The sequence below is a fragment of the Bos indicus x Bos taurus genome, chromosome 8, assembly GCF_003369695.1.
Source record: "Bos indicus x Bos taurus breed Angus x Brahman F1 hybrid chromosome 8, Bos_hybrid_MaternalHap_v2.0, whole genome shotgun sequence".
Lineage (NCBI taxonomy): Eukaryota > Metazoa > Chordata > Mammalia > Artiodactyla > Bovidae > Bos > Bos indicus x Bos taurus.
This window is the reverse complement of record NC_040083.1, coordinates 10,470,322-10,495,650: the sequence shown is the minus strand read 5'-3', so window position 1 is coordinate 10,495,650 and position 25,329 is coordinate 10,470,322. Positions and strand designations below refer to the sequence as shown.

The 25,329-nt window shown below is 42.2% G+C and overlaps 1 protein-coding gene across 1 annotated transcript in view; it reads left to right on the top strand.

Moving 5' to 3' along the window:
• Positions 1-25,329, top strand: part of ELP3 (elongator acetyltransferase complex subunit 3) — a 120,283-nt gene that overhangs the window by 45,883 nt on the left and 49,071 nt on the right. The window contains exon 10 of the mRNA XM_027549040.1: positions 8,225-8,418. Within this exon, the coding sequence (XP_027404841.1) occupies positions 8,225-8,418 (194 nt within the window). The remainder of the gene's footprint in view (positions 1-8,224; positions 8,419-25,329) is intronic.

Below are 25,329 nucleotides of genomic sequence, written 5' to 3'. Positions count from 1 at the left end.
TTTTTTAAAAGATAATTTATTAATGTATTTTTGGTCGTGCTGGGTGTTCATTGCTGCACTCAGGCTTTCTCTGGTTGTGGCGAGGGGGGCTCCTCTTGGTTGTGATGCACGGGCTCTCATCGTGACAGCCTCTCGTGTCGTGGAGCTCGGCTCTATAGGCTTCAGCGGTTGCATCTCACAAGCTTGAGAGCTTGGGCTCAGGAGTTGAGGTGCCCAGTCTCCAGTTGCCTGCAGTGTGTGAAATCTCTGACCAGGGATCAGACCGTGTCCCTTGCATTGGCAGGTGGGTTCTTATCCACTGTACCCCCAGGAAATCCTGTTCATTTGTTTTCACTGTATCACATGTTAGCTTGATCCATGTTAGCTTGGTCTTGGGAAATGAGATTGGTCAGAACTCTTCCTTCCTTCAGATTCTCAAATAGGAAAGTGGCTTAGGGATATCCTTTTATAGAAGAGGATGAAAATGTTTATCAAGTTATTTCATCAGCAAAAAGACTTTTATGCTCTGTTATTAGAACAGTGGAATTCATCATAACATTCTTTCTTTCTTTTAGAAAGTTTATTTTTATTATTTCCAAGCAAATGAAATACAACTAAAAGTCTGTTTTATAAGACAGCATTAATTCACAGATGTTCACAAATGTTACAAATTCCCTCATATTGACTATGTAATAGATTTTGAGTCATAGCTTCCTCTCAGTAGTATTAGCTGGGTACTCAGACTATAAGCCTAAAAGGCACCTGAAACACACATTTCTTTAGCACAGCTTCTGGGTGGGCCAGTGGTATAGCCAGAGTTCATAACTTTAAGTGCCCTTGGGGAAAAAAAAATGTAATAGCAAATAACTGAGTCTCACAATTTATTTTCTTAGTGTCTTTAAAGAATAGTTCAGAAATAACATTGCAAAGACAGCCCTCCATGTAAACAGATTTATCTTCTTGTTTACAATCTTTTCAAAGAAACCCACAGGGAATATGAGTAGACTGTATGCCTTTTCTAACTTCATCCCAGCAAATGAATAACACAATAGAGCCAAAATGAGAAAAATCAGATTTCTCTCTAGAAAAAAATCCTCTGAAAAATCAACCTATAGATTATCGTAAATATTTTTACAAATCAATTTTTTTAAAAAGACACCCTAATAGAATGGGGGAAAAAAATCTTGAACAAGCACTTCACAAATAAGATGTTCAGCTACTCAATACCTGTTCAAAAGTTCTCTAAGTCATTTATCTTCAAAGAAATGAAATTTAAAACTACAGTGCACGGCTACTGTATACTCATCAGGGTAGTGAAAATGAAAAAAGACAATATCAAGTGTTGATAAGAGTGTGAAGCAACTGGAACTCTGATTCACTGTTAGTGGGAATATAAATTGGTACATCAGATTAGAAAGCTGTTCGATAGTATCTGCACTTATGATTTGTGTACTTTTCCATACTAAGATATATTTCAATAAAAGGTTTACTAATTAAAAAAAAAACAAACTAGGTTTTGTCTAGGAAATCTTGTTTTCTAGAGATTTTTCTGAACTAGTAGGCAGCATGTTATTGGCACCCACTCCAGTCCTCTTGCCTGGAGAATCCCACAGACGGAGGAGCCTGGTGGGCTGCAGTCCATGGGGTCGCTAGGAGTCAGAGACGACTGAGTGACTGCACTTTCACTTTTCACTTTCATGCATTGGAGAAGGAAATGGCAACCCACTTCAGTGTTCTTGCCTGGAGAATCCCAGGGACGGGGGAGCCTGGTGGGCTGCCGTCTGTGGGGTCGCACAGAGTCGGACACGACTGAAGTGACTTAGCAGTAGCAGGCAGCATATTTTACACTTTAAAAACTTTTTTCTCGTCTACTTTTATTGTCACGTTAGCAGCCCACAGATAGTTCCCTTAACATGTTTTATTCATTGGAAGCATTGCTAAGTAAGGGGTCTACTTGTAATAATTGTAGAAGTCTATAAAATGTTATCACTCTGGAGGACAAGGCAGCCTTGCCTGGGACACCCATAAAGCATCTACAGCCACTGAGGTATTGCAGCCGTAGTATCTCTAGGGCTGTGTGCTGTGCACCTTAGTTATAAATTGGCTTTGCTCTCACACCTTGTTACTTAGGTTAATTCTGAGTCACTAAGAGCAGAAGTGGTCATTTGCATCCGTTCATTGTAGATTCACACTCTTATCTAGTGATAGGTGCAGAGCTGGTCAAAGCTGTGTGTGATCAATAGCATTTACTTATATTGTCCAGTAACTCAAATTTCCTTTTGGAATGAAATTTTCTTTTTCCTTATAAAGCTGAAAATCCTGGTTGTGATGGAGAATGTTTAACATCTTAGGACTTTATCTTCCGAGCATTAACTTCACCCTTTCCACCTGTCCTCAGATAAGACTACAAAATGTTGTATCATTTATTACTCATAATGACTTTTTGCTGTTTTGGTCTTTTATTCTTTTAAAATTAGACTGCTTTTGGATATGCAAGCTCAGGGTGCTGAAAATGCTTAGCATTTCAGCTAAGTGTAGCTAAAAAAGTGTTGGTTTCTCTTGAGGAAAAATTATCTCCAGAACCTTCTGTCAATCATGGGAAGTCTTTCAAAGTCCATCCATGTTTGCCCACCTTTTTGACTCTCAGGAGTTGCCCGCACCCCCACTGAGCTTTTTTCCCAAAAACCAAGTGATCAAGTTATAGTTTGGCAGGTCCTCCGCTGCCAACACAGACACACACATACACACAGTCTGCCCTCAAACATTGTGATGTACTTGCTAATCTCCCAATCCAAAGGCTACTTCTCTGCTGACATTTTATCCAACCTTAGCATTTGTTGTTGTTAGAGACTATCTCCAGGGATTTCCCTGGTGGTCCAGTGGTTAAGAATCCACCTCCCGGTGCAAGGAATGCAAGTTAGATCCCTGGTCGGGGAAGGTAGATCCCACGGGACTATCTCCAGTCTTAAATTCTCACTTCCCTGGCTTTTGTGACTCTGCTGCCTCCTGCTTCCCTTTTTACCTCTAGGACTATTTCTTTTCTGCTAGATCTTCTTTTTCTCCTCACTGCATAAATGTGGCTTCTGTCTCTTGCTCTTCTGTCTATATATGTGTCTTTCTTCTGTTGTCCTGATTTTACCACTTACACTTCGACGAATCTCATTTTCTCTGCAGTCTTAAGCCTCAGCTCTTAAGTCCAATTGCTGAACACTCTTCAACAGGCACCAGAGGCCTTACCCGCACTTCAGACGTAATGTATCCAATATGGACATACTTCTCCATTCCCCAGTGGTCTCCTCCTCTTCCATTTCCTGTACTATTTGTGGCTCCGCCATCCACATACTCTCCCAAGCTAGACATTTAGGAATCATTCAGGAGGAAGTAGAAAATATTTGGACTCCAGAGCCAGACTGGGGTGAGCTTGAATCCTGGCCCCGCCACTTGGTAGCAAACTGTTTGAACTTCTTTGTTCCTCAGTTTCCTCATCTTTAAAATGGGGTGGCTGTGAAGATGGGCAGAGATAATGCATAGTTAGAAAAATGCCTGCCCCAGAGCGAGTACTCATACATCTTTGCTGCTGCTGCTCCTCTTACTGTTCCCTGGACTCTGGGGCTGATCCAACAGGAGGTCCTGTCTGTTACTCCCTCTGAATATCTTTTAAAGCCGTCCCCTCCTCTTCACCCCCACCACCACAGCTTCATGTTTTCGTCAACTCCCTGCAAAGGCAGACAGCTTCTTATCTAAGTCACAGGGCCACCAGCCATATTCCCATCTAATGTATCATTCACATCACCAGCAGAATGATGTTTATTAATTTTTAAGTTTATAAAATAAGTGGAATTAATAAGCTGTTATTAAATAGTACTTGAGAATCCAGTACCTCCTAAGGGGGTCATATCGAAATGCAGTAGTCCTCTGCCACTTTCAACTGTTGTAGCCTAGTGGTGGGGGCGGGACTTCTAATATTTACCACTATGTTTTCTTCTTCCGTGTTTGGATTGCTTTTTCCTGAGCATCAGTAGAGAGAAAGTCGCTCGGTTGTGTCTGACTCTTTGCGACCCCATGGTCTATAGCACACCATGCTTCCCTGTCCATCACCAACTCCTGGAGCTTGCTCAAACTCATGTCCACTGAGTCGGTGATGCCATCCAACCATCTCATCCTCTGTCATCCCCTTCTCCTCCTGCCCTCAGTCTTTCCCAGCATCAGGGTCTTTTCCAATGAATTCGCACCTCACATCAGGTGGCCAAAGTATTGGAGCTTCAGCTTTAGCATCAGACCTTCCAGGTGGTCCAAGTATTGAAGCTTCAGCTTCAGCATCAGTGCTTCCAGTGAAGATTCCTTTAGGATTGACCAGTTTGATCCCCTTGCTGTCCATGGGACTCTCGGGTGTCTTCTCCAGCACCACAGTTCAAAAGCATCTCCTGTGTCTCCTGCATTGCAGATGGATTCTTTACTCACCGAGCCATTGGGGAAGCCAATATATCATACTTACGTTCTTTTCTTAAGTAACTTTTTGTTTTTCTTCCAGTTAACTATAAAATCATCTCTTTTTTTTTTCTTGCTTATTAGTTCTCCAAGTTCTGTAACCTTCAAATGTGCCTGTTCAGTGTTAAAGCCCCTCTGTCACTGGCCAACCCTGTCAGATACTCTAAGTTCCATTTTTAGACTCAAAATATAACTCTTGGACATTTAATCTTCCAGCTCCAACCTGGACTGGCAATTCTCTGTCTGGTTCACAGGTGTCTTCCTTAGGGCTCCTCTTCTGACTCTCTACAGTCAGAACCTTTGTTTTGGAAACCAAATTAATCTTTTTATTAGTTTATTCCTTTACTTTTATTGGTTTACTTGGGCTTCCCTGATGGCTCAGATGATAAAGAATCTGCCTGTAATGCGGGAGACCCGGGTTTGATCCCTGGGTTGGGAAGATCCCCTGGAGGAGAAAATGGCAACCCTCTCCAGTATTCTTGCCTGAAGAATCCCCATGGACAGAGGAGCCTGGAGGGCTATAGTTCATGGGGTTGCAAAGAGGCAGACACAACTAACACTAACACTTCACACTTCAACACTTCCTTTACTAAAACACATGCTTCAGCAGCTTCCTAAGAAAGGATTTATCATGGAAAGCAAACCTTTTACATGTGCAAGAATGTCTCTTCTGTCTTCCACCTTCACACTTAACAGAATCCTATAAAGCCATTTTCCCTCCTTTTTTTCTTTTTTAAAACATTATGCCGTTGTCTTGTAGCTCTTCTAGTGCTGCTAAGAAGCATACTGTCATTCTTATTCCTAATACTGTATTCCTTATTCCTTAAAAACTACTATATATATAACCTGGGTTTTTTCACTCTGGAGAAAGTGATGTATCACAGTGGTGTATCTTAAGAGAGTTTTTTTTAATTAATCATGCTATATTTTGATCAACTCTTCTGAGAAATTTCTTTGTACTATGGGATACTTTTTCCTGTTTCATTTTCTGTGTTCTGTTTCTAAAACTCATATTAGAAATGTTGGATCTCCCAGGTTGATTATCTGATATTCTTATCTTTTCTGCTTTTGTCTTTTTTTTCCTGCTTTCTTATTATTTTCTCACTTTATCTTTCAACTTTTCTATTAGATGTTTTTGTTATAGTTTTAATTTCCAAGAGTTCTTTCTTACATTCAGTTCTCTAGCATCCTCTTGTTTTGTGTGTGTGTGTGTGCGCGTGCGCGCTCAATCATGTCCAACTCTTTGTGGCCCCCTGGACTGCAGCACTCCAGGCTCCTCTGTTCATGGAATTTTCCAGGCAAAAGTACTGGAGTGAGTTTTCATTTCCTTCTCTAGGGGATCTTCCTGACCCAGGGATCAAACAAACCCATGTCTCTTGCATCTCCTACATTGGCAAGTTCTTTGCCACCTAGGAAGCCCTTTATGGATGTACTAGATCTTCTCTCTCTAAAGGAATTACAGTTTGTTTTTTTAAGGTTTATTTTTCCTTCATGCAATGCCTCTGTTTGCTCCAAGTTCCTCTGTTTCTTTTTGTTTGGTCTGCCTTTCCTGTTTTAGACTTCCCCCCAAGTATCTGGTAATCGTTAGCCAAATCGTCATGCCTTAAAGATGAGGAGCTGAAAAACCAGATCACAAACTCTTTGTGGCTTGTTGATGGTATACCTCACAGTAATCAGCCTTCCTTTCTTTAGGGGATTCCCAAATGTCAGTACCCTGAACTCTTATTTAGGACCATTTATTTAATCCAGAGACAAACTCTGCAGCTTGCTCTTGGGGGCTGTGGGGGATATGTGTCTAGGTCACAGCAAACTGGTTACTGGTGTCCAGGGAGCAGGGTGGGGCCCACCATTTACCATGCTGGCTTTCACTTAATCTCCTTGTTTTCAAGCTCTGATCCTCACTCACATCTTCCTTTGCACCTGCCATCTCAGAGTCCAGCAGCTTTCTAGTTTCTCCAGGGAACAAACGGGCACCTTAAAAATGTCACCTTCTACAGGTGACTGCCTGTAGAAGGACTCAGAACTTAGGGGAATTAGAGATAAATCTGTGAAAAGACTTTGATCCAGTGCTGTCTTCCCTCCTGCCTGATGCGTGCGGTTTCTGATGTACGTGCCTTCCTGGGACTCTCGTGTGGCTGAGCTGCCCTTTCCTCCGTACCCTCCTTTGCAGATGGTTTGTTTGCAGTTTTCTTCATTTGCAGTCATTTCCCAGTCTTCCATTTTCTGTCTTCCAGAAATTACTGCCATCACTTACTCCTCCTCCTCTCTCATCTGATGTTCCCTTTGTTCCTCCGAGTTTATGCTTTAAAAAAAATTATTTCCTGTTATTTTAGTGTGATTTTGGAAGGAAAGGAAAGAAACACATATTTAAATTCTCTGTGTTTACCAGAAATCCTGCGCCAATTCCATCTATCATCATTCTTATGAAAGGATTATATCAGCCCTTATATCTCCTAAATTTATTATGCAAGTAGCCAGAAGTACTTTGCTGAAATCCTATGTTCCCCGTATGGATGCAGACTAGGTGGAGAGTGACTTGCATACATACTTTTTGTGGATGGCTATAGAATATTTATTAAAGACTGGATGACTCTTTAAAATAGAAATGTTACAGGGAAAATTACACGCAGTTACAGCAGACTGTCCCTCAGAGCCAATGGTGCACAAAGATTACAGCATTTAAGATGATAATAGGAATCAATGAGAGAGATCGAAAACTCAGTAGTTATATCTCTTTGGAAAGCAAGTTACACAATGGGAAGCCCTGGAGTAATAACAGCACAAGATAGAAAGCATTTACTCCATTCACAAGATACAGTACTCTGGCCATTTAGACACTAATGCCAGGTCGGGGTGAGAGGGAACTATATGAATCCACTTTAATTCCTCCATCACATGTCAAGTGGAATCTAGATAAGAGCAGATTTGCAGTGCAAAATCATAGAAAGGAGAAGGCTTGATGTCTCCTTGCTTCATCCCAAGTAAAGAAATAAGCCAGCTGAGGTGATACAATGCAGGAAATGACTGTGTCAAAAGAGATGAATTAGCTGTACTGCTCAGCATCCAGGTGACAAATGGACTGTGTGTGTCTTCTGGGTTAGAAACGGTGCCCGCTGGCCTGAGAGCAACACAGTCATACCCAGGGGTCGGCATACTTTCTCTGCAGAGGGCCACACAGGAAACACTAGGTTTTGCAGCCCAGATAATGATCTATGTCACTTTTAAAAGTCACTTTTAAGTATACTTCATTATTAAAGGAGATTGTGGTCTGGAGGTAAAGGCAGGCATCAGATGAATCTTCAGTGTGATGATGTTAAGAAAGCAATAATACAGAATTCCCCCCTGCCAAAAAAAAAATTTAAGTGAAGCAACTTGTATTTGAAGGTCAGTAAGACCTCGTTGAAGAATTGGCATTCGAGCTGAGACCTAAAGGTGAGCTAGATGAAGAAAACCTGATAAGATTTCCAGGCAGAGGAAATTGCCTTTGCCACGGCAGGAAGGCAAGGTTGGGAGGCTGGCAAGTGATGACCCCGCAGCAGTGGCCAGGAGCTGGGTCAGCCAGGGCTTGGGCACCCAGCACCCAAGTGTCTTGCTCCCGTGAGACTGTAAAAACAGTGAGTTTCTGTTCTGTTTCCCCACGCTTGATGGAAAGTAGTCTAGGGACCAGGCAGGTGTGTGCGAGAAGTCGGCCCAGGGTGGAAACTTCACCGTGGGTAATCTCCATGTAACTAATGGAGCTCATCTTCCCTCTCCACAGGAGTTTTTCGAGAACCCAGCTTTCCGTCCTGACGGTTTGAAACTCTACCCTACCCTGGTGATTCGTGGGACAGGGCTCTATGAGCTGTGGAAGTCAGGAAGATACAAGAGTTATTCCCCCAGCGACCTGATCGAGTTGGTGGCCCGGATCCTGGCCCTCGTGCCCCCGTGGACTCGAGTGTACCGCGTGCAGAGGTAGTGTGTTATCTTTCATGCCCGCAGTCATTACTGACAAGTCTGTCTATCCAGTGTCTAATGAGAACAGTGTCATTGAAAATTGATGGGTTTGAATTTTTTTTCATTACAAATGGGACACCAGGAATGCTGTCTGTAGACAGAGGGTCTGGGAACAAATGGGACACCAGGAATGCTGTCTGTATATAGAGGGGTTGGGGATAAGACAGGTGTCCAAGCTGCTTTGCTAGTGTCATCTGTATCCATGTGTTCATTCCTCCACTCATTCATGAGCCAGGAGATGGGTGGAGGGTGATGGTCAGCAGTGTGGTGTTGGGTTGCAGGAGCCTGTGATCTCAATCAGTGTTTCCTCTTCCGGATCTGCTCCAACCCAGATCCTATACTGAGTGTGAGAGGACGCACTGACCATGTGTGTGTTATCCCTGTTCTAGAGCCCCTGAGAGAGTAGCAACAGGCATTCTTCACTGATATTAATGTAACTATGGAGAAAGAGTGACCTGTTCCTGTTGGCATGAAGGAAATCACCTGAACAGTTTTTCCTAGGATAGAGAATCTGAGATCTCGTTTACAATCATGGTTTTGTTTTTTTTCCCTTGTCCGTGCTGAGGCACACGGAATTTTAGTTCCCTGATCAGGGATCAGAACCATGTCCCCTGCACTGGAACTTTAGTTCAGTGGAGTCACTCAGTCGTGTCCGACTCTTTGCGACCCCGTGGACTGCAGCACACCAGGCCTCCCTACCCATCACTAACTGCTAGAGCTTGTTCAAACTCATGTCCATTGAGTAGGTGACGCAGTCCAACCATCTCATCCTCTGTCGTCCCCTTCTCCTCCCGCCTTCAATCTTTCCCAGGATCAGGGTCTTTTCCTGTGAGTCAGTTCTTCGCATCAGGTGGCCAAAGTATTGGAGTTTCAGCTTCAACATCAGTCTTTCCAATGAATATTCAGGACTGATTTCCTTTAGGGTGGACTGGCTGGATCTCCTTGTAGTCCAAGGGACTCTCAAGAGTCTTCTCCAACACCACAGTTCAAAAGCATCAATTCTTCGGCACTCAGCTTTCTTTATAGTCCAGCTCCATACATGACTACTGGAAGAACCATAGCCTTGACTAGACAGACCTTTGTTGGCAAAGTAATGTCTCTGCTTTTTAATATGCTGTCTAGATGGGTCATAGCTTTCCTTCCAAGGAGCAAGCATCTTTTAATTTCATGGCTACAGTCACCATCTGCAGTGATTTGGGAGCCCCGAAATATAAAGTCTATCACTCTTTCCATTGTTTCCTCATCTATTTGTCATGAAGTGATGGGACCAGTTGCCATCATCTTAGTTTTCTGAATGTTGAGTTTTAAGCCAGCTTTTTCACTCTCCTCTTTTACTTTCATCAAGAGGCTCTTTAGTTCTTCTTTGCTTTTTGCCATAAGGGTGGTGTCATCTGCATATCTGAAATTATTGATATTTCTCCCGGCAACCTTGATTCCAGCTTGTGCTTCATCCAGCCTGGCATTTTGCATGATGTACTCTACATATAAGTTAAATAAGCTGGATGACAATATATAGCCTTCACATACTCCTTTCCCGATTTGGAAACAGTCTGTTGTTCCATGTCCAGTTCTAACTGTTACTTCTTTTCCTGCATACAGATTTCTCAAGAGGCAGGTAAGGTGGTCTGGTATTCCCATCTCTTTCAGAATTTGCCACAGTTTGTTGTGATCCACGTAGTCAAATCTTTAACATGGTCAATGAAGCAGGAGTAGATGTTTTTCTGAAACTCTCTTGCTTTTTCAATGATCCAGCAAATGTTGGCAATTGATCTCTGGTTCCTCTGCCTTTTCTAAATCCAGCTTGAACATCTGGAAGTTCCCAGTTCATGTACTATTGAAGCCTGGCTTGGAGAATTTTGAGCATTACTTTACTAGCGTGTGAGATGAGTGCAATTGTGCAATAATTTGAACGTTCTTTGGCATTGCCCTTCTTTGGGATTGGAATGAAAATTTACCTTTCCCAGTCCTGTGGCCACTGCTGAGTTTTCCAAAGTTGCTGGCATATTGAGTGCAGCACTTTCACAGCATCATCTTTTAGGATTTGAAATAGCTCAACTGGAATTCCATCACCTCCACTAGCTTTGTTCATAGTGATGCTTCCTAAGGCCCATTTAACTTCACTTTCTAGGATGTCTGGCTCTAGGTGAGTGATCATACCATTGTGCTTATCTGGGTCATGAAGATCTTTTTTGTATATTTCTTCTGTGTATGCTTCTTTATATCTTCTGCTTCTGTTAGGTCCATACCATTTCTGTCCTTTATTGTGCCCATCTTTGCATGAAATGTTCCCTTGGTAGCTCTAATTTTCTTGAAGAGATCTCTAATCTTTCCCCATTCTATTGTTTTCTTCTATTTCTTTGCATTGATCACTGAGGAAGACTGTCTTATCTCTCCTTGCTATTTTGGAACTCTGCATTCAATTGGGTATATCTTTCCTTTTCTCCTTTGCCTTCCACTTCTCTTCTCTACTCAGCTATGTGTAAGGCCTCCTCAGACAACCAGTTTGCCTTTTTGCATTTCTTTTGCTTGGGAATAGTCTTGATCACTGCCTCCAGTACAGTGTCACAAACCTCTGTCCATAGTTCTTCAGGCACTCTGTCTATCAGATCTAATCCCTTAAATCTGTTTGTTACTTCCACTGTATAATCATAAGGGATTTGATTTAAGATCATACCTGAATGGTCCAGTGGTTTTCTCTGTGTTCTTCAATTTAAGTCTGAATTTGGTGATAAGGAGTTCATGAGCTAAAACAGTCAGCTCCCAGTCTTGTTTTTGCTGATTGTATAGAGCTTCTCCATCTTTGGCTGCAACGAATATAATCAGTCTGATTTTGGTATTGCCCATCGGGTGATTTCCATTTGTAGAGTCTTCTCTTGTGTTGTTGGAAGAGAGTATTTGCTATGACCAGTGCGTTCTCTTGCAAAACTCAGTCTTTGCCTTGCTTCATTTTGTATTCCAAGGCCAAATTTGCCTGTTATTCCAGGTGTTTCTTGACTTCCTACTTTTGCATTCCAGTCCCCTATAATGAAAAAGACATCTTTTTTGGGTGTTAGTTCTAAAAGTTCTTGTAGGTCTTCATAGTACCGTTCAACTTCGGCTTCTTCAGCGTTACTGGTTGGGGCATAGACTTGGATTACTGTGATATTGAATGGTTTGTCTTGGAAACGAACAGAGATCATTCTGTTATTTTTGAGATTGCATCCAAGTACTGCATTTCGGACTCTCTTGTTGACTATGAGGGCTACTCCATTTCTTCTAATGGATTCTTGCCCACAGTAGTAGATATAATGATCATCTGAATTAAATTCACCCATTCCAGTCCATTTTAGTTCACTGATTCCTAAAGTGTTGATGTTTACTCTTGCCATCTCCTGTTTGACCACTTCCAATTTACCTTGATTCATGGACCTAACGTTCCAGGTTCCTATGAAATATTGTTCTTTACAGCATCAGATTTTACTTCCATCACCAGTCACATCCACAACTGGGTGGTGTTTTTGCTTTGGCTCCATCTCTTAATTCTTTCTGGAGTTATTTCTCCTTTCTTCTTCAGTAGCATATTGGGCACCTACTGACCTGGGAGTTTATCTTTCAGTGTCCTACCTTTTTGCCTTTTCATACTGCTCATGGGGTTCTTAAGGCAAGAATGCTGAAGTTGTTTGCCATTCCCTTCTCCAGTGGACCACGTTTTGTCAGAACTCTCCACCATGACCGTCCCGTCTTAGGTGGCCCTAGTTTCATTGAGTTAGACAAGGCTGTGGTCTATGTGATCAGTTTGGTTAGTTTTCTGTGATTGTGGTTTTCAGTCTGTCTGCCCTCTGATGAATAAGGATAAAGGCTTTGGAAGCTTCCTGATGGGAGAGACTGACTGAGGGGGAAACTGGATCTTGTTCTGATGGGCCATGCTCAGTAAGTCTTAAATCCAATTTTCTGTTGATGGGTGGAGCTGTGTTCCCTCCCTGTTGTTTGACCTGAGGCCAAACTATGGTGGAGGTAATGAAGATAATGGCGACCTCCTTCAAAAGGTCCCCTGGACGCACTGCTACACTCAGTGCCCCCAACCCTGCAGCAGGCCACGGCCGACCCATGCCTCTGCCAGAGATTCCTGGACTCTTAACGGGCAAGTCTGGGTCAGTCTCTTGTGGTCACTGCTCCTTTCTCCTGGATCCTGGTGTGCACAAGGTTTTGTTTGTGCCCTCCAAGAGTCTGTTTCCCCAGTCCTGTGTAAGTTCTGGCAGCTCTATGGTGGGGTTAATGGTGACCTCCTCTAAGAGGGCTTATGCCACAGCCAGGTCTGCTGCACCCAGAGCCCCTGCCCCTGTGGCAGGCCACTGCTGACCTGTACCTCCACAGGAGACATTCAAACACTCAAAGGCAGGTCTGGCTCAGTCTCTGTGGGGCTTCCTGGTGCACACAAGGTTCTGTTTGTGACCTCTAAGAGTCTGTTTCCCCAGTCCTGTGTAAGTTCTGATGGCTCTATGGTGGGGTTAATGGTGACCTCCTCCAAGAGGGCTTATGCCATACCCAAGTCTGTTGCACCCAGAGCCCCTGCCCCTGCGGCAGGCCACTGCTGACCTGTACCTCCACAGGAGACATTCAAACACTCAAAGGCAGGTCTGGCTCAGTCTCTGTGGGGCCTGCTGGTGCACACAAGTTTTGTTTGAGCCCTTGGACCATCTCTGATGGGTATGGGGTTTGTTTCTAAATGCAGTTTTGCCCCTCTTGCCGTCTTGCTGGGGCTTCTCCTTTGCCCTTGGATGTGGGGTATTATCTCTTTTTGGTGGGATCCAACATTGTCCTGTCAACGGTTGTTCAGCAGCGAGTTGTAATTTTGGAGTTCTTGAAGGAGAAGATGAGCACACGTCCTTCTACTCTGCCATCTTATGGATATACTGTAGTGGAAGAGTGGAGCCCTAACCACCGGACACTCAGGGAAGTTCCACCCCCGCCTTTTTTTTCTAACTAGAAACATAACACTGAAGATAAAGTTAAAGGCCATAAAGTTACCTATTTACTACAATCCTGACAAAGCCATTCCTGCATTTCCTGGTTGTTAAGGCACATTTCCACCACCCTGCTCAAAACCACCCAGATTCTAATATTACCAGTAAAAGACCAAATGGGATTAACAAATGGATGTCCTGTCAGCTGTCCTGTGACTAGTACTCTGCTGAGCACAAAGACTGTGCTACTCATAACATACAGCAGAACTGTCAACTATGGGAAGATCATCAAGGACGTAAAATAATGGATTTGCTTAAAGGTCAAAGGGTGTTTGGGCTTCTTAGGTGACTCAGTGGTAAAGAATCCACCTGCCAATGCAGGAGACACAGGTTTGATCCCTGGTTGGGGAAGATCCTCTGAAGTAGGAAATGGCAGCCTACTCCAGTATCCTTGCCTGGAGAATCCCATGGACAGAGGAGCCTGATGGGCTACAGTCCATGGGGTCGCAAAGAGTCGGACCCGACTGAGCAACTAAACAAGAACAACATCAAAGAATGGTTATACATTTCTGCCACAACATATTGATTTCTTAAATTTTTATAATTGTTGGCCCACCATAAGGACCTAAATTGCTTAATGATCTATTTTTTTTTTTTTAAGTACAGTTAAAAATAAAAAGGAGAAGGACTTCCTTCGTGGTCCAGTGGTTAAGACTCTGTGCTTCCAATGCCAGTCTCCATGCTCCATTATCCTAAGTTTAGTTCCTGATCAGGGAACTAGGATCCTTCATGCTGTATGATGTAACCATAAATAAATAAATACACACCAATTTCTTTTAAAAAAAAATTACTAAGGAGATAGTGATGAGAAAATTCAGTTATCACAATTATTTGCATTCTCCTCCTTCTCTTTCACCTTTCTGGAACAATTCAGTCTAAGAGACATTAGGAGGTACTGAGCCATGCAGGCATCCTCATGGAGATCTAGGGAGCCATGGGACCCAGAGCACGGGGAGGAGGGTGTTCTTGTGAAGGAGTCAGTTGCGGGGTTCAGGCTGGAGCAGCCCAGGTGTGAGGGGGGACATTCTTGCTGATGCCTGCCCTTGGCACCATTTGTCAGCAGGGCAAGGAGAGTGTGTCCAGGGGATCCAGAGATGAGGACAGAAAGAAAGGGTCAGTAACATGCAGGAGATGGATCTAGTAGGTAGACAATGTTAAGGGTAATGGACCTGGCTTTTTGTTATCTGAAAAGAGAATTTGTCATTGTTGTGCAGTTGCTAAGTAATGTCCAGCTCTTTGTGACCCCATGGACTGTAGCCCTCCAGGCTGCTCTGTCCATGGGATTCTCCAGGCAAGCATACCGCCATTCCCTTTTGTACAGGATCTTCCCAACCCAGGGATCAAGCCTGCTTTGGCAGGCAGGTTCTTTACCATTGAGCCATCAGGGAAGCCTGAAAATGGAACTACAAATATGAAAAAGGAAAAAATTAGAATATACCACATGGTGTTCTGGAATAGGGGATACTGGTGTCAATTTGTGGTTTTCAACCTGTCCGGTAGATATAGAAATAATTGTAACAAATGATAACAAATACAGTGTGTGTGTGTGGACATGTCCTTTTCACAGTCTATTTAACAGGCATGGTTTTTGCAATTCTGGGCTGCTTGTTGGTGAGGTGGCTGTTTGAAATGGCCTCTAAACATCATACTGAAGTGTCGTATAGTGTTCCTGTATGCAAGAAGGCTGTAACTGTGCCTTATGGAGAAAATACCTATGTCAGATTAGCTTCATTCAGACATGAGCTATTTGAGGCATGCTGCTAAGTCGCTTCAGTTGTGTCCAACTCTGTGCGACCCCATGGACTGCAGCCCACCAGGCTTCTCCGTCCATGGGATTCTCCAGGCAAGAACACTGGAGTGGGTTGCCATTTCCTTCTCCACTTTGAGGCATGAGTTCAATGTTAATGAAGCATCTCTCCATCTATTGAGAAAAAGAGCACAAGACCGTACATAGAAACACAAATTTTTAAAAAGTCACGTTTGATCAGCTGATGGGAATGCTGGGACCAGAGGCTCACAGGAAGTTGGGATGGAGTCTAGGATTAGACAGTAGTAAAGTGCCGCTGTCAGTCTCTGGATTTTGGTGGTTGTATTATGGTTACGTAAAAGAAGATCCTTGCTGTAGGAGATACTTAAGAGTATTCTGGGGGGCCATTGGGACATCTTGTTCCCAATTTACTTTCAAATACTTGAGGAATATAGTTATTGGTACCGCACTTGGGAATTTTTCTGTGACTTTGAGATGCAGTAAGTAGTGTTAACAACAGCAAAAGAAAAGTTTCCTTTGCATTTAACTGATTGGGGCCACCAGAGAAAAACGAGTACACTACTTCTCAGCAGTCAAGCGAGGCAACAGGTATCACAGAATAGACATTTCCCAGCCATGGTCACCAGTTTGCTTTTTTTTTTTTTTAGCCAAGAATAACAAGGCATAGCATGGGAAATCAGATGAAGAGTTTGCATCCTCCCCACTGTATTTATCTTTAAATTCCTTAGTGCTGTAACCAGTGAGTCTCAAGCAATGAAGACATTGCTATAACATTAAAAGCTTAATTTTATAGGTTTTATGAAATATCACTGAGGGACATTATCATGGCTTACCATCAACTGAAAAAATAACGGCTTTGAGAAAACAGGAGCAGCAAATATAATCTCTCCAGTAAAACTATAAAGGGGTCATGACAGAAAGAATTAAGAGTATGTATTTTAGACAAGCAAAAGGGCATAGGAGGAGAAAGTCTTGATATTATGCATGACTAACATGAAGCTGATTAAAGAAACACCCATGTTCCCCGTTCTCCTGTCTCGACCCCATTACAGCTCTCTGGAGACTCGAACAGTAGAAGAGGCCCCTACCCGCTTCCCGCCCCCAGCTCTGACCCTAGGGGCCAGACTGTCTTTCTCTATCAGTACATCGCTTACAGGGTTTATGTGGAACACGTAGTACTCGGGGGTGTAGGATTAAGCTTTTGAAGTGACACTCTTATTACCTTACCAATGTGTGAGTGAATTAAAACCTGATAGACTACTGTGAAACAAGAAGTAAAGTCTCTTTAAAAATGCCACCTTGGTAATGTCCTCAGTGAATCTCTGGGCAGTTTCTATTTGAAGACAGTGATGATTCAGTTGCCAGCAGTGAAGACCTTTGGTAGAGAGTCATCTCGAGTTTAGCTGTGTGGTCAGATTTTCATGCTTTGGGACTGATAATTTACTTAACTTTTTAATTTATTTTTGATTTGGAGGAAGGTTGCTTTATACTGTTGTGTCGGTTTCTGGCGTACAACACCACGAATCAGCCATAGCTATACATGTATCGCCTCTCTCCCCCACAGAGAGCCAGGCTGGGCTGGCTCCCTGTCTTATATAGCAACTTCCCTCCTAATTCTGAAGTTGATTATTTTCTAGTATTTTTAATATAAAGATAAAATCTTTGTCATTTTATTTTTACATTTTTGTGTGTTTAATATAGCTATGATGTTGTTTTTCACGTTTCCATTAGAATTCTGGTTTTTTGTGTAGCTCACTGTGGACTTCCCTGTAGCTCAAACAGTAAAGAATCTGCCTGCAATGCAGGAGACCAGGGTTCGATCCCTGGACCTGGAAGATCCTCTGGAGAAGGGAACAGCAACAGTTTCCAGTATTCTTCCCTGGAGAATCCGTTGGTGGGCTACAGTCTGTGGGGTTGCAAAGAGTTGGACACGACTAACACACATAAACTGTGGAATTCATTCAAGTTTACAATATCTTGCTACTTGTTTTTTAACGATTTTATTGACGTATTTTCTTGGTATGTGCTGCATAATATGATTCAAGTTTGTTTTATATTGACTTGCTTTTTGTTATCAATAGTCACTGACATTCTTGACCAGGCTTTGTGGTACTGGGGTGTGGGGTGTAATGTGGCATCACTGGTCATTGATCCAGTACATTCCTTTTTGATCATGTGATTTTTATGCTTCTTCCCAACAAAGTTCATAGAATAGTACTAATTATCAGAACTTATATTTTCTTCTCAATTTTCAGCCATGTATTTAATTTTTCTTGCAATATAACTATATTTACATCAACAGAATGATATTTCATTTATAAAGGTACTGTAAAAATCACTTTCAATATATGTGGTATGAACAGGCTTACATTATTTTTCTAAAACTTTCTTTGTATAATTGGGATGCAGTACATTTTGTTATCGTTGTTCAGTTGCCAAGTCAAATCCAACTCTTTGCGACCCCATGGAATGCAGTGTGCCAGGCTTTCCAGTCCTTCACTATCTCCCAGAGTTTACTCAAACTCATGTCCATTGAGTCCATGATGCTATCTAACCATCTCATCCTCTGCCACCCTCTTCTTTTGCCGTCAGTCTTTCTTAGCATCAGGGTCTTTTCCAGATATGCCACCCTTCGCATCAGGTGGCCAAAGTATTGCAGCTTCAGCATCAGTCCTTCCAATGAATGTTGGGGTTGATTTCCTTTAGGATTGACTAGTTTGATCTCCTTGCTGTCCAAGGGACTTTCAAGAGTCTTCTCCAGCACCCCAGTTCAAAGGCATCAATTGATTGGCACTCAGCCTTCTTTATGATCCAACTCTGACATCCATACATGACTCATGGGAAACCCATAGCTTTGACTATACAGACTTTTGTCAGCAAAGTGATGTCTCTGCTTTTTAATACTCTGTCTAGGTTGGTCATCCTTTTCCTTCCAGGGAGCAGGTCCTTTAATTTCATGCCTGCAGTCACCGTCCACAGTGATTTTGGAGCCCAAGAAAAGAAAATCTGTCATTGCTTCTGCTTTTTCCCCATCTGTTTGCCATGAAGTAATGGAACCAGATGCCATGATCTTAGTTTTTTGAATGTTGAGTTTTAAGCCAGCTTTTTCATTCTTCTTATCACCCTCATCAAGAGGCTCTTTAGTTTCTCTTGACTTTCTGCCATTAGAGTGGTATCATCTGCATATCTGAGGTTACCCCCAGAGTAAATCTTCATAGGAAGAGGCAGGTTTCATATTCTTGCTAGCACTCCTAGTATTTTATGCTTCTCTTTATACTATGATCATCACCATTTCAGTGTCTTGTGTGATAGTACAATGAGTTCTCTCAATTTAACAGACAGTGGGTCTGTGCGGTACATTTTATACACTGGCAAATAATGCTTTTTGAATTCTATTTCTTGCCAATGACTTAAAAAATCTTCATAGTTATCATTTTAATGGCAGCCTGGTAATCTAGCATTTGAATTTGTCTCATTCAGCAAACTGTTCCCTAATGTTAGACATTTAGGTTGCTTCCTGGTTTCTTCATCTCTCTTTTTTTATTATTATTATCTTGGCCTCTACTCCATCTAAAATTCATGTGCATAGAACTTTTTACTTCTGTTGAAGTAACCTGTTAGAGTAGTAGAACCCAGGAGAAGGATTACTCGTAACAAAGGATCTAAGCGTTGTTGTTACTATTCCTTTTAACATACTTTCTGGAACAAGGAACGTATAAATGAGTGTTATCTTTTTTGCTATGTATATTGATATGGTTTTCCAAAGGAATTATATCATATTAGAGTAAATATGTGGTTTCTGGTTTTATCACAACCTCTACAGAATTAAATGGTTGTATTTTTTATTTTATTTACCTAGGATTTTACTTTGCATTTCCCGAGCTATTGGTGAGGATTAACATGTCTCCCATGAAGCTGATTATTATCTGTGTCTTCTTACATCAGTTGTCTGTTTATATATAATTTGCCAATCATGAAATTTGGATCATAAAGAAGATAGATGGTACTTTTTATTGAGATAGCTCAAAAAGAAAACTTGATAAATTTTAACTTTCAAAGGTCTTGGAATGGTCTTCTCTTTCCTGGGCGGATATGAAGACTAGGAAACCAACAAACTTGTGTTCGTGTTCACATAGTACAGTTCAGTTCAGTCGCTCAGTCATGTCCGACTCTTTGCGACCCCATGAACAGCAGCACCCCAGGCCTCCCTGTCCATCACCAACTGCGGGAGTCTACCCAAACTCATGTCCATTGAGTCGGTGATGCCATCCAGCCATCTCATCCTCTGTCGTCCCCTTCTCCTCCTGCCTTCAATCTTTCCCAGCATCAGGGTCTTTTCAGATGAGTCAGCTCTTCACATAGGTTGGCCAAAGTATTGGAGTTTCAGCTTCAACATCAGTCCTTCCAATGGACACCCAGGACTGATATTCCTTTAGGGTGGACTGGCTGGATCTCCTTGCAGTCCAAGGGACTCTCAAGAGTCTTCTCCAACACCACAGTTCAAAGGCATCAATTCTTCGGTGCACAGCTTTCTTTATAGTCCAACTCTCACATCCATACATGACTACTGGAAAAACCATAGCCTTGACTAGATGGACCTTTGTTGACAAAGTAATGTCTCTGCTTTTGAATATGCTATCTAGGTTGGTCATAACTTTCCTTCCAAGGAGTAAGCGTCTTTTAATTTCATGGCTGCAGTCACCATCTGCAGTGATTTTGGAGCCCCCCAAAAAATAAAAGTCTGACACTGTTTGCACTGTTTCCCCATCTGTTTGCCATGAAGGGGTGGGACTGGATGCCATGATCTTAGTTTTCTGAATGTTGAGTTTTAAGCCAACTTTTTCACTCTCCTCTTTCACTTTCATCAAGAGGCTCTTTAGTTCTTCTTCACTTTCTGCCATAAGGGTGGTGTCATCTGCATATCTGAGTTTATTGATATTAACACTTAACAATTTGGTAGCTATGTTTTGGTAAAACAGCTTCATATCTCTGCATGAAAATGTTATACTCCATTTACTGCTATTTTTAAAGTTATGTTCAGATACAGCTAGAATACGATATGTCTGAAATGGAACCCACTCCAGTGTTCCTGCCTGGAGAATCCCAGAGATGGGGAAGCCTGGTGGGCTGCCGTCTGTGGGGTCGCACAGAGTCGGACACGACTGAAGTGACTTAGCAGCAGTAGCAGACTTCCAGAAAGAAATTTGTATCAAGGTCTCAGTGGTCAAATTTTGAAAGAGAAGCGCTAAGGGAAGTGTTATGGGTAACTCAAGCGTTACATGCAAATGTGTACAAGAGAAGGCTGAGTGTTTAGATGGTGTTAACAAAGGTTCGTCAAGTCAAGGCTATGGTTTTTCCAGTGGTCATGTATGGATGTGAGAGTTGGACTGTGAAGAAAGCTGAGCACCAAATAATTGATGCTTTTGAACTGTGGTGTTGGAGAAGACTCTTAAGAGTCCCTTGGACTGCAAGGAGATCCAGCCAGTCCATTTTAAAGGAGATCAGCCCCGGGTGTTCTTTGGAAGGAATGATGCTAAAGCTGAAACTCCAGTACTTTGGCCACCTCATGCGAAGAATTGACTCAATGGAAAAGACTCTGATGCTGGGAGGGATGGGGGCAGGAGGAGAAGGGGACGACAGAGGATGAGGTGGCTGGATGGCATCACTGACTCGATGGACGTGAGTTTGAGTGAACTCCGGGAGATGGTGATGGACAGGGAGGCCTGGCGTGCTGCGATTCATGGAGTTGCAAAGAGTCGGACACGACTGAGCGACTGAACTGAACTGAACTGAAGTGGCTGAGAAACCTTCTGATTTGGGAAAAGAATCACAGGGTTTTCACTCTGCAGTGTTTCTTCTAGCTTTGGTTTTAAACTCTTAAAATAGTTGTGAAAATGTAGAAAACCGGTATGGTCCAGAAGTACAGCTGAGCACTTCACTCTGCTCACCTGGAAGCTGTTGGTTATATGTTGCTGTAAAGAAACCACTAGCAGAGGAAAAAGCCTCCTCCCAGGGTGTTTAATCCAGGGGATTTTAATAATTCTAGTTTATTTTTGTTTTAAATCATAGCAAAGGAAAATTGTGTGTCTTTGTGTTCTGTGCCTTTAGAAAATCTGGCTTATTCCTATGTAGGTTCACCTCGTGTCAGCTTCTGCTAATTACAGACAATTTGCTTAGTGTTGACTCGTGAATCTAAACTCATACATGGAGAAAATGTTTCTAGGAATGATTTTCTGGACAGGTATCAGAAGAAACGAACAAAGGAAGGAAAGTGGGAAGGAAGATATTTCAAGTAAAAACAATGTTTTACACTTGTCTTTTAAAAAAAAAATTACAATTTCCTCACGCCACCTACCCCTCCTTTTTCTTTCTTAACTATTTTACACTTTAAATTTTATGACGGTTGAGTCAGTAACATCTAACTGGGTGTTTTTATGAAGTAGCACCCCAATGAATCATTCTGTACTGCAGCACGGAAGAGTGGAGGCAATGATTAAATGTAAAATTCTCTCCAGACACATGATGGAGCCACATTAAACTGCCGCTGCCCACAGGCTATTTGACAGCTGTCTGCCTTGATGTGACTTTTAAATCACTGTGAAGCATTAGAATAGAATACCAATTTGCAACCAAAAGATGTTTCTGAGGTATGAGGAACTTCAGACCAAAAAAAGCTCTAGACATCACTTTGAAAGACTTTTGATGAGCAAATTGCAAATATTAGTACCTCTAAGCTTGACAGGTTACCTGTTGAAATAGAAAAGTGAATATTCCTGAATGGAGTATCTCTTCAAGCCAAGAAAGTGAAACTAGACTGATATTGAAAAACCTAAAAATAAATGAAACTTGCACCTAGATGAATGTAGCAAAGTCCGAGGGTCTATAATCTTACCTGGGCTTTGAACTCCTGGGAGTCTGGAATAGTGTCTGTTTATATATTCCAGGTTGCTTTATCTACTGTGTTGCACATAGAAGATGCTCAGTGTATACAGAACTCTCTTTCTCTCTTCATTTTCAGTGAAAATAAATTATCTCTGAAAGTGGAGATGGCCACATTTCTATTCCGTAATGAGGAAAAACTCCCGTCTGGTACACTCCAGGCATTTCACTGCCAAAGACCATTAACACCATGTGGCATGTTGTAGGGACGGACATGAATGTAAGGACATTTATGAACTGTCAGAATCCTTGTAAAGTCTTTTGTTACCAGGTTAGCACTGACTTGTGCTTTGGGGTAGCTAGTCCCAGCTTCAAGGCATATGCAACCTTGTAGTCTCAAGGGTCTTTAACTTGGCTTAATGCTCTGTTCTCATTATCTTGAAATCATGAATGATTTTTTAAGAAGAGACGCTCTGTTCTCATTTTGCACTGGGCCGCATAAATGATTAGCCAGCCCTGCTGGTAATTCTGTGTTCCCTTCTATCAGATCAGATCAGATCAGATCAGATCAGTCGCTCAGTCGTGTCCGACTCTTTGCAACCCCATGAATCACAGCACGCCAGGCCTCCCTGTCCATCACCAACTCCCGGAGTTCACTCAGACTCACGTCCATCGAGTCAGTGATGCCATCCAGCCATCTCATCTTCTGTTGTCCCCTTCTCCTCTTGCCCCCAATCCCTCCCAACATCAGAGTCTTTTCCAATGAGTCAACTCTTCGCATGAGGTGGCCAAAGTACTGGAGTTTCAGCTTTAGCATCATTTCTTCCAAAGAAATCCCAGGGCCGATCTCCTTCAGAATGGACTGGTTGGATCTCCTTGCAGTCCAAGGGACTTTCAAGAGGCTTCTCCAACACCACAGTTTGAAAGCATCAATTCTTTGGCTCTCAGCCTTCTTTATGGTCCAACTCTCACATCCATGCATGACTACTGGAAAAACCATAGCTTTGACTATATAGACCTTTGTCGGCATAAGTGATGTCTCTGTTTTTTAATATGCTGTCTAGGTTTGTCATACTTTTCCTTCCAAGGAGCAAGTGTCTTTTAATTTTATGGCTGCAGTCACCATCTGCAGTGATGTTGGAGCCCAGTAAAAGAAACTCTGTCACTGTTTCTTTTTCCCCGTCTATTTGCCATGAAGTGATAGGACTGGATGCCATGATCTTAGTTTTCTCAATGTTGAGCTTTAAGCCAGTTTTTTCACTCTTCTCTTTCACCTTCATCAAGAGGCTCGTTAGTTCCTGTTTGCCTTCTGCCATTAGGGTCTTGTCACATGCATTTTTGAGGTTATTGATATTTCTCCTGGCAGTCTTGATTCCAGCTTGTGATTCATCCAGCCTGGCATTTTGCATGTTGTACTCTGCCTAGAAGTTAAATAAGCAGGGTGACAGTATACAGCCTTCACATACTCCTTTCCCAGTTTGGAACCACTCTGTTGTTCCATGTCCTGTTTTAACTGTTGCTTCTTGACTTTCGTACAGGATTTTCAGGAGGCAGGTAAGGTGGTCTGGTATTCCCATCTCTTTCAGAATTTTCTACAGTTTGTTGTGATCCACACAGTCAAAGGCTTTGGCATAGTCAATAAAGCAGAAGTAGATGTTTTCCTGGAACTCTCTTGCTTTTTTGATGATCCAACAGATGTTGGCAATTTGATCTGTGGTTCCTCTGCCTTTTCTAAACCCAGCTTGTACATCTGGAAGTTCTCTCTTCATGTGCTGTTGAAGCCTGGCTTGGAGAATTTGAGCATTACTTTGCTAGCATGTGAGATGAGTGCAATTGTGCAGTAGTTTGAACACTCTTTGGCATTGCCTTTCTTTAGGATTGGAATGAAAACCGATGTTTTCTGGTCCTGTGGCCACTGCTGAGTTTTCCAAAGTTGCTGGCATATTGAGTGCAGCACTTTCACAGCATCACCTTTTAGGATTTGAAATAGCTCAGCTGGAATTCCATCACCTTCACTATATTTGTTCAAAGTGATGCTTCCTAAGGCCCAGTTGACTTCACACTCCAGGATATCTGGTTCTAGGTGAGTGATCTAGCCACACCATTGTGGCTATCTGGGTCATTAAGATTTTTTTCATATAGTTCTCCTGTGTATTCTTTTCACCTCTTCTTAATATCTTCTGCTTCTATTAGGTCCATACTGTTTCTGTCCTTATTGTGCCCATCTTTGCATGAAATGTTGCCTTGATAGCTCCAATTTTCTTGAAGTCTTTCTCTAGCCTTTCCCATTCTGTTGTTTTCCTCTATTTCTTTGTATTATTTCCTTAAGAAGGCTTTCTTATCTCTGCTAGCTATTCTCTGGAACTCTGCATTCAGTTGGATATGTATCTTTCTGTTTCTTGCTTGCCTTTTACTTCTCTTCTCAGCTATTTGTAAGGCCTCCTCATACAACCACTTTGCCTTCTTGCGTTTCTTTTTCTTTGGGGTGGTTTTGGTCACTGCCTCTGTGCAGTGTTACGAACCTCTGTCCAGAGTTCTTCAGGCGCCCTGCCTATCAGATCTAATTGCTTGAATATATTTGTCACCTCCACTGTAAAATCATAAGGTGTTTGATTTAGGTCTGACCTGAATGGCTTAGTGGTTTTCCCTACTTTCTTCAATTTAAACCTGAAGTTTGCAATAAGGAGCTCATGATCTGAGCCAAAGTCAGCTCCAGGTCTTGTTTTTGTTGACTGTATAGAGTTTCTCCATCTTCATCTGCAAAGAGTATTGTCAGTCTAGTTTTGGTATTGACCATCTGGTTATGTACATGTGTAAAGTCATCTCTAAAGGCAATGATACCTCAGTAATAATGAGCACAGTGAGTGCCCAGATCTTGGTTTTAAATACCATGCTCCACTGAAAGGAAGCAGGACTGCTTGGGTAAATGGCTAGTTCTAGGGTTGGTAAATGTAAGATAAACCTGGAACATTTTGTTGCAGAAAGTAAGGAAATACTCAAAGAATGTTGCAGATATGTCAGAAGGACCCAGAAGCCAGCCTAAGTGCATGCCTACTGGCCACATCTAATTTAAGCAACAAAATAATGTTGATATCAGACTACTACAACTGGTTGAATAAAATAGGAATCTATGAGTTTGTAAATTAGAGAAGGGAATATTCTTCCTTGAAATATAAGCTCAACTAACGCAGAAGAGATGGTAGAAATAATCACCAGTGA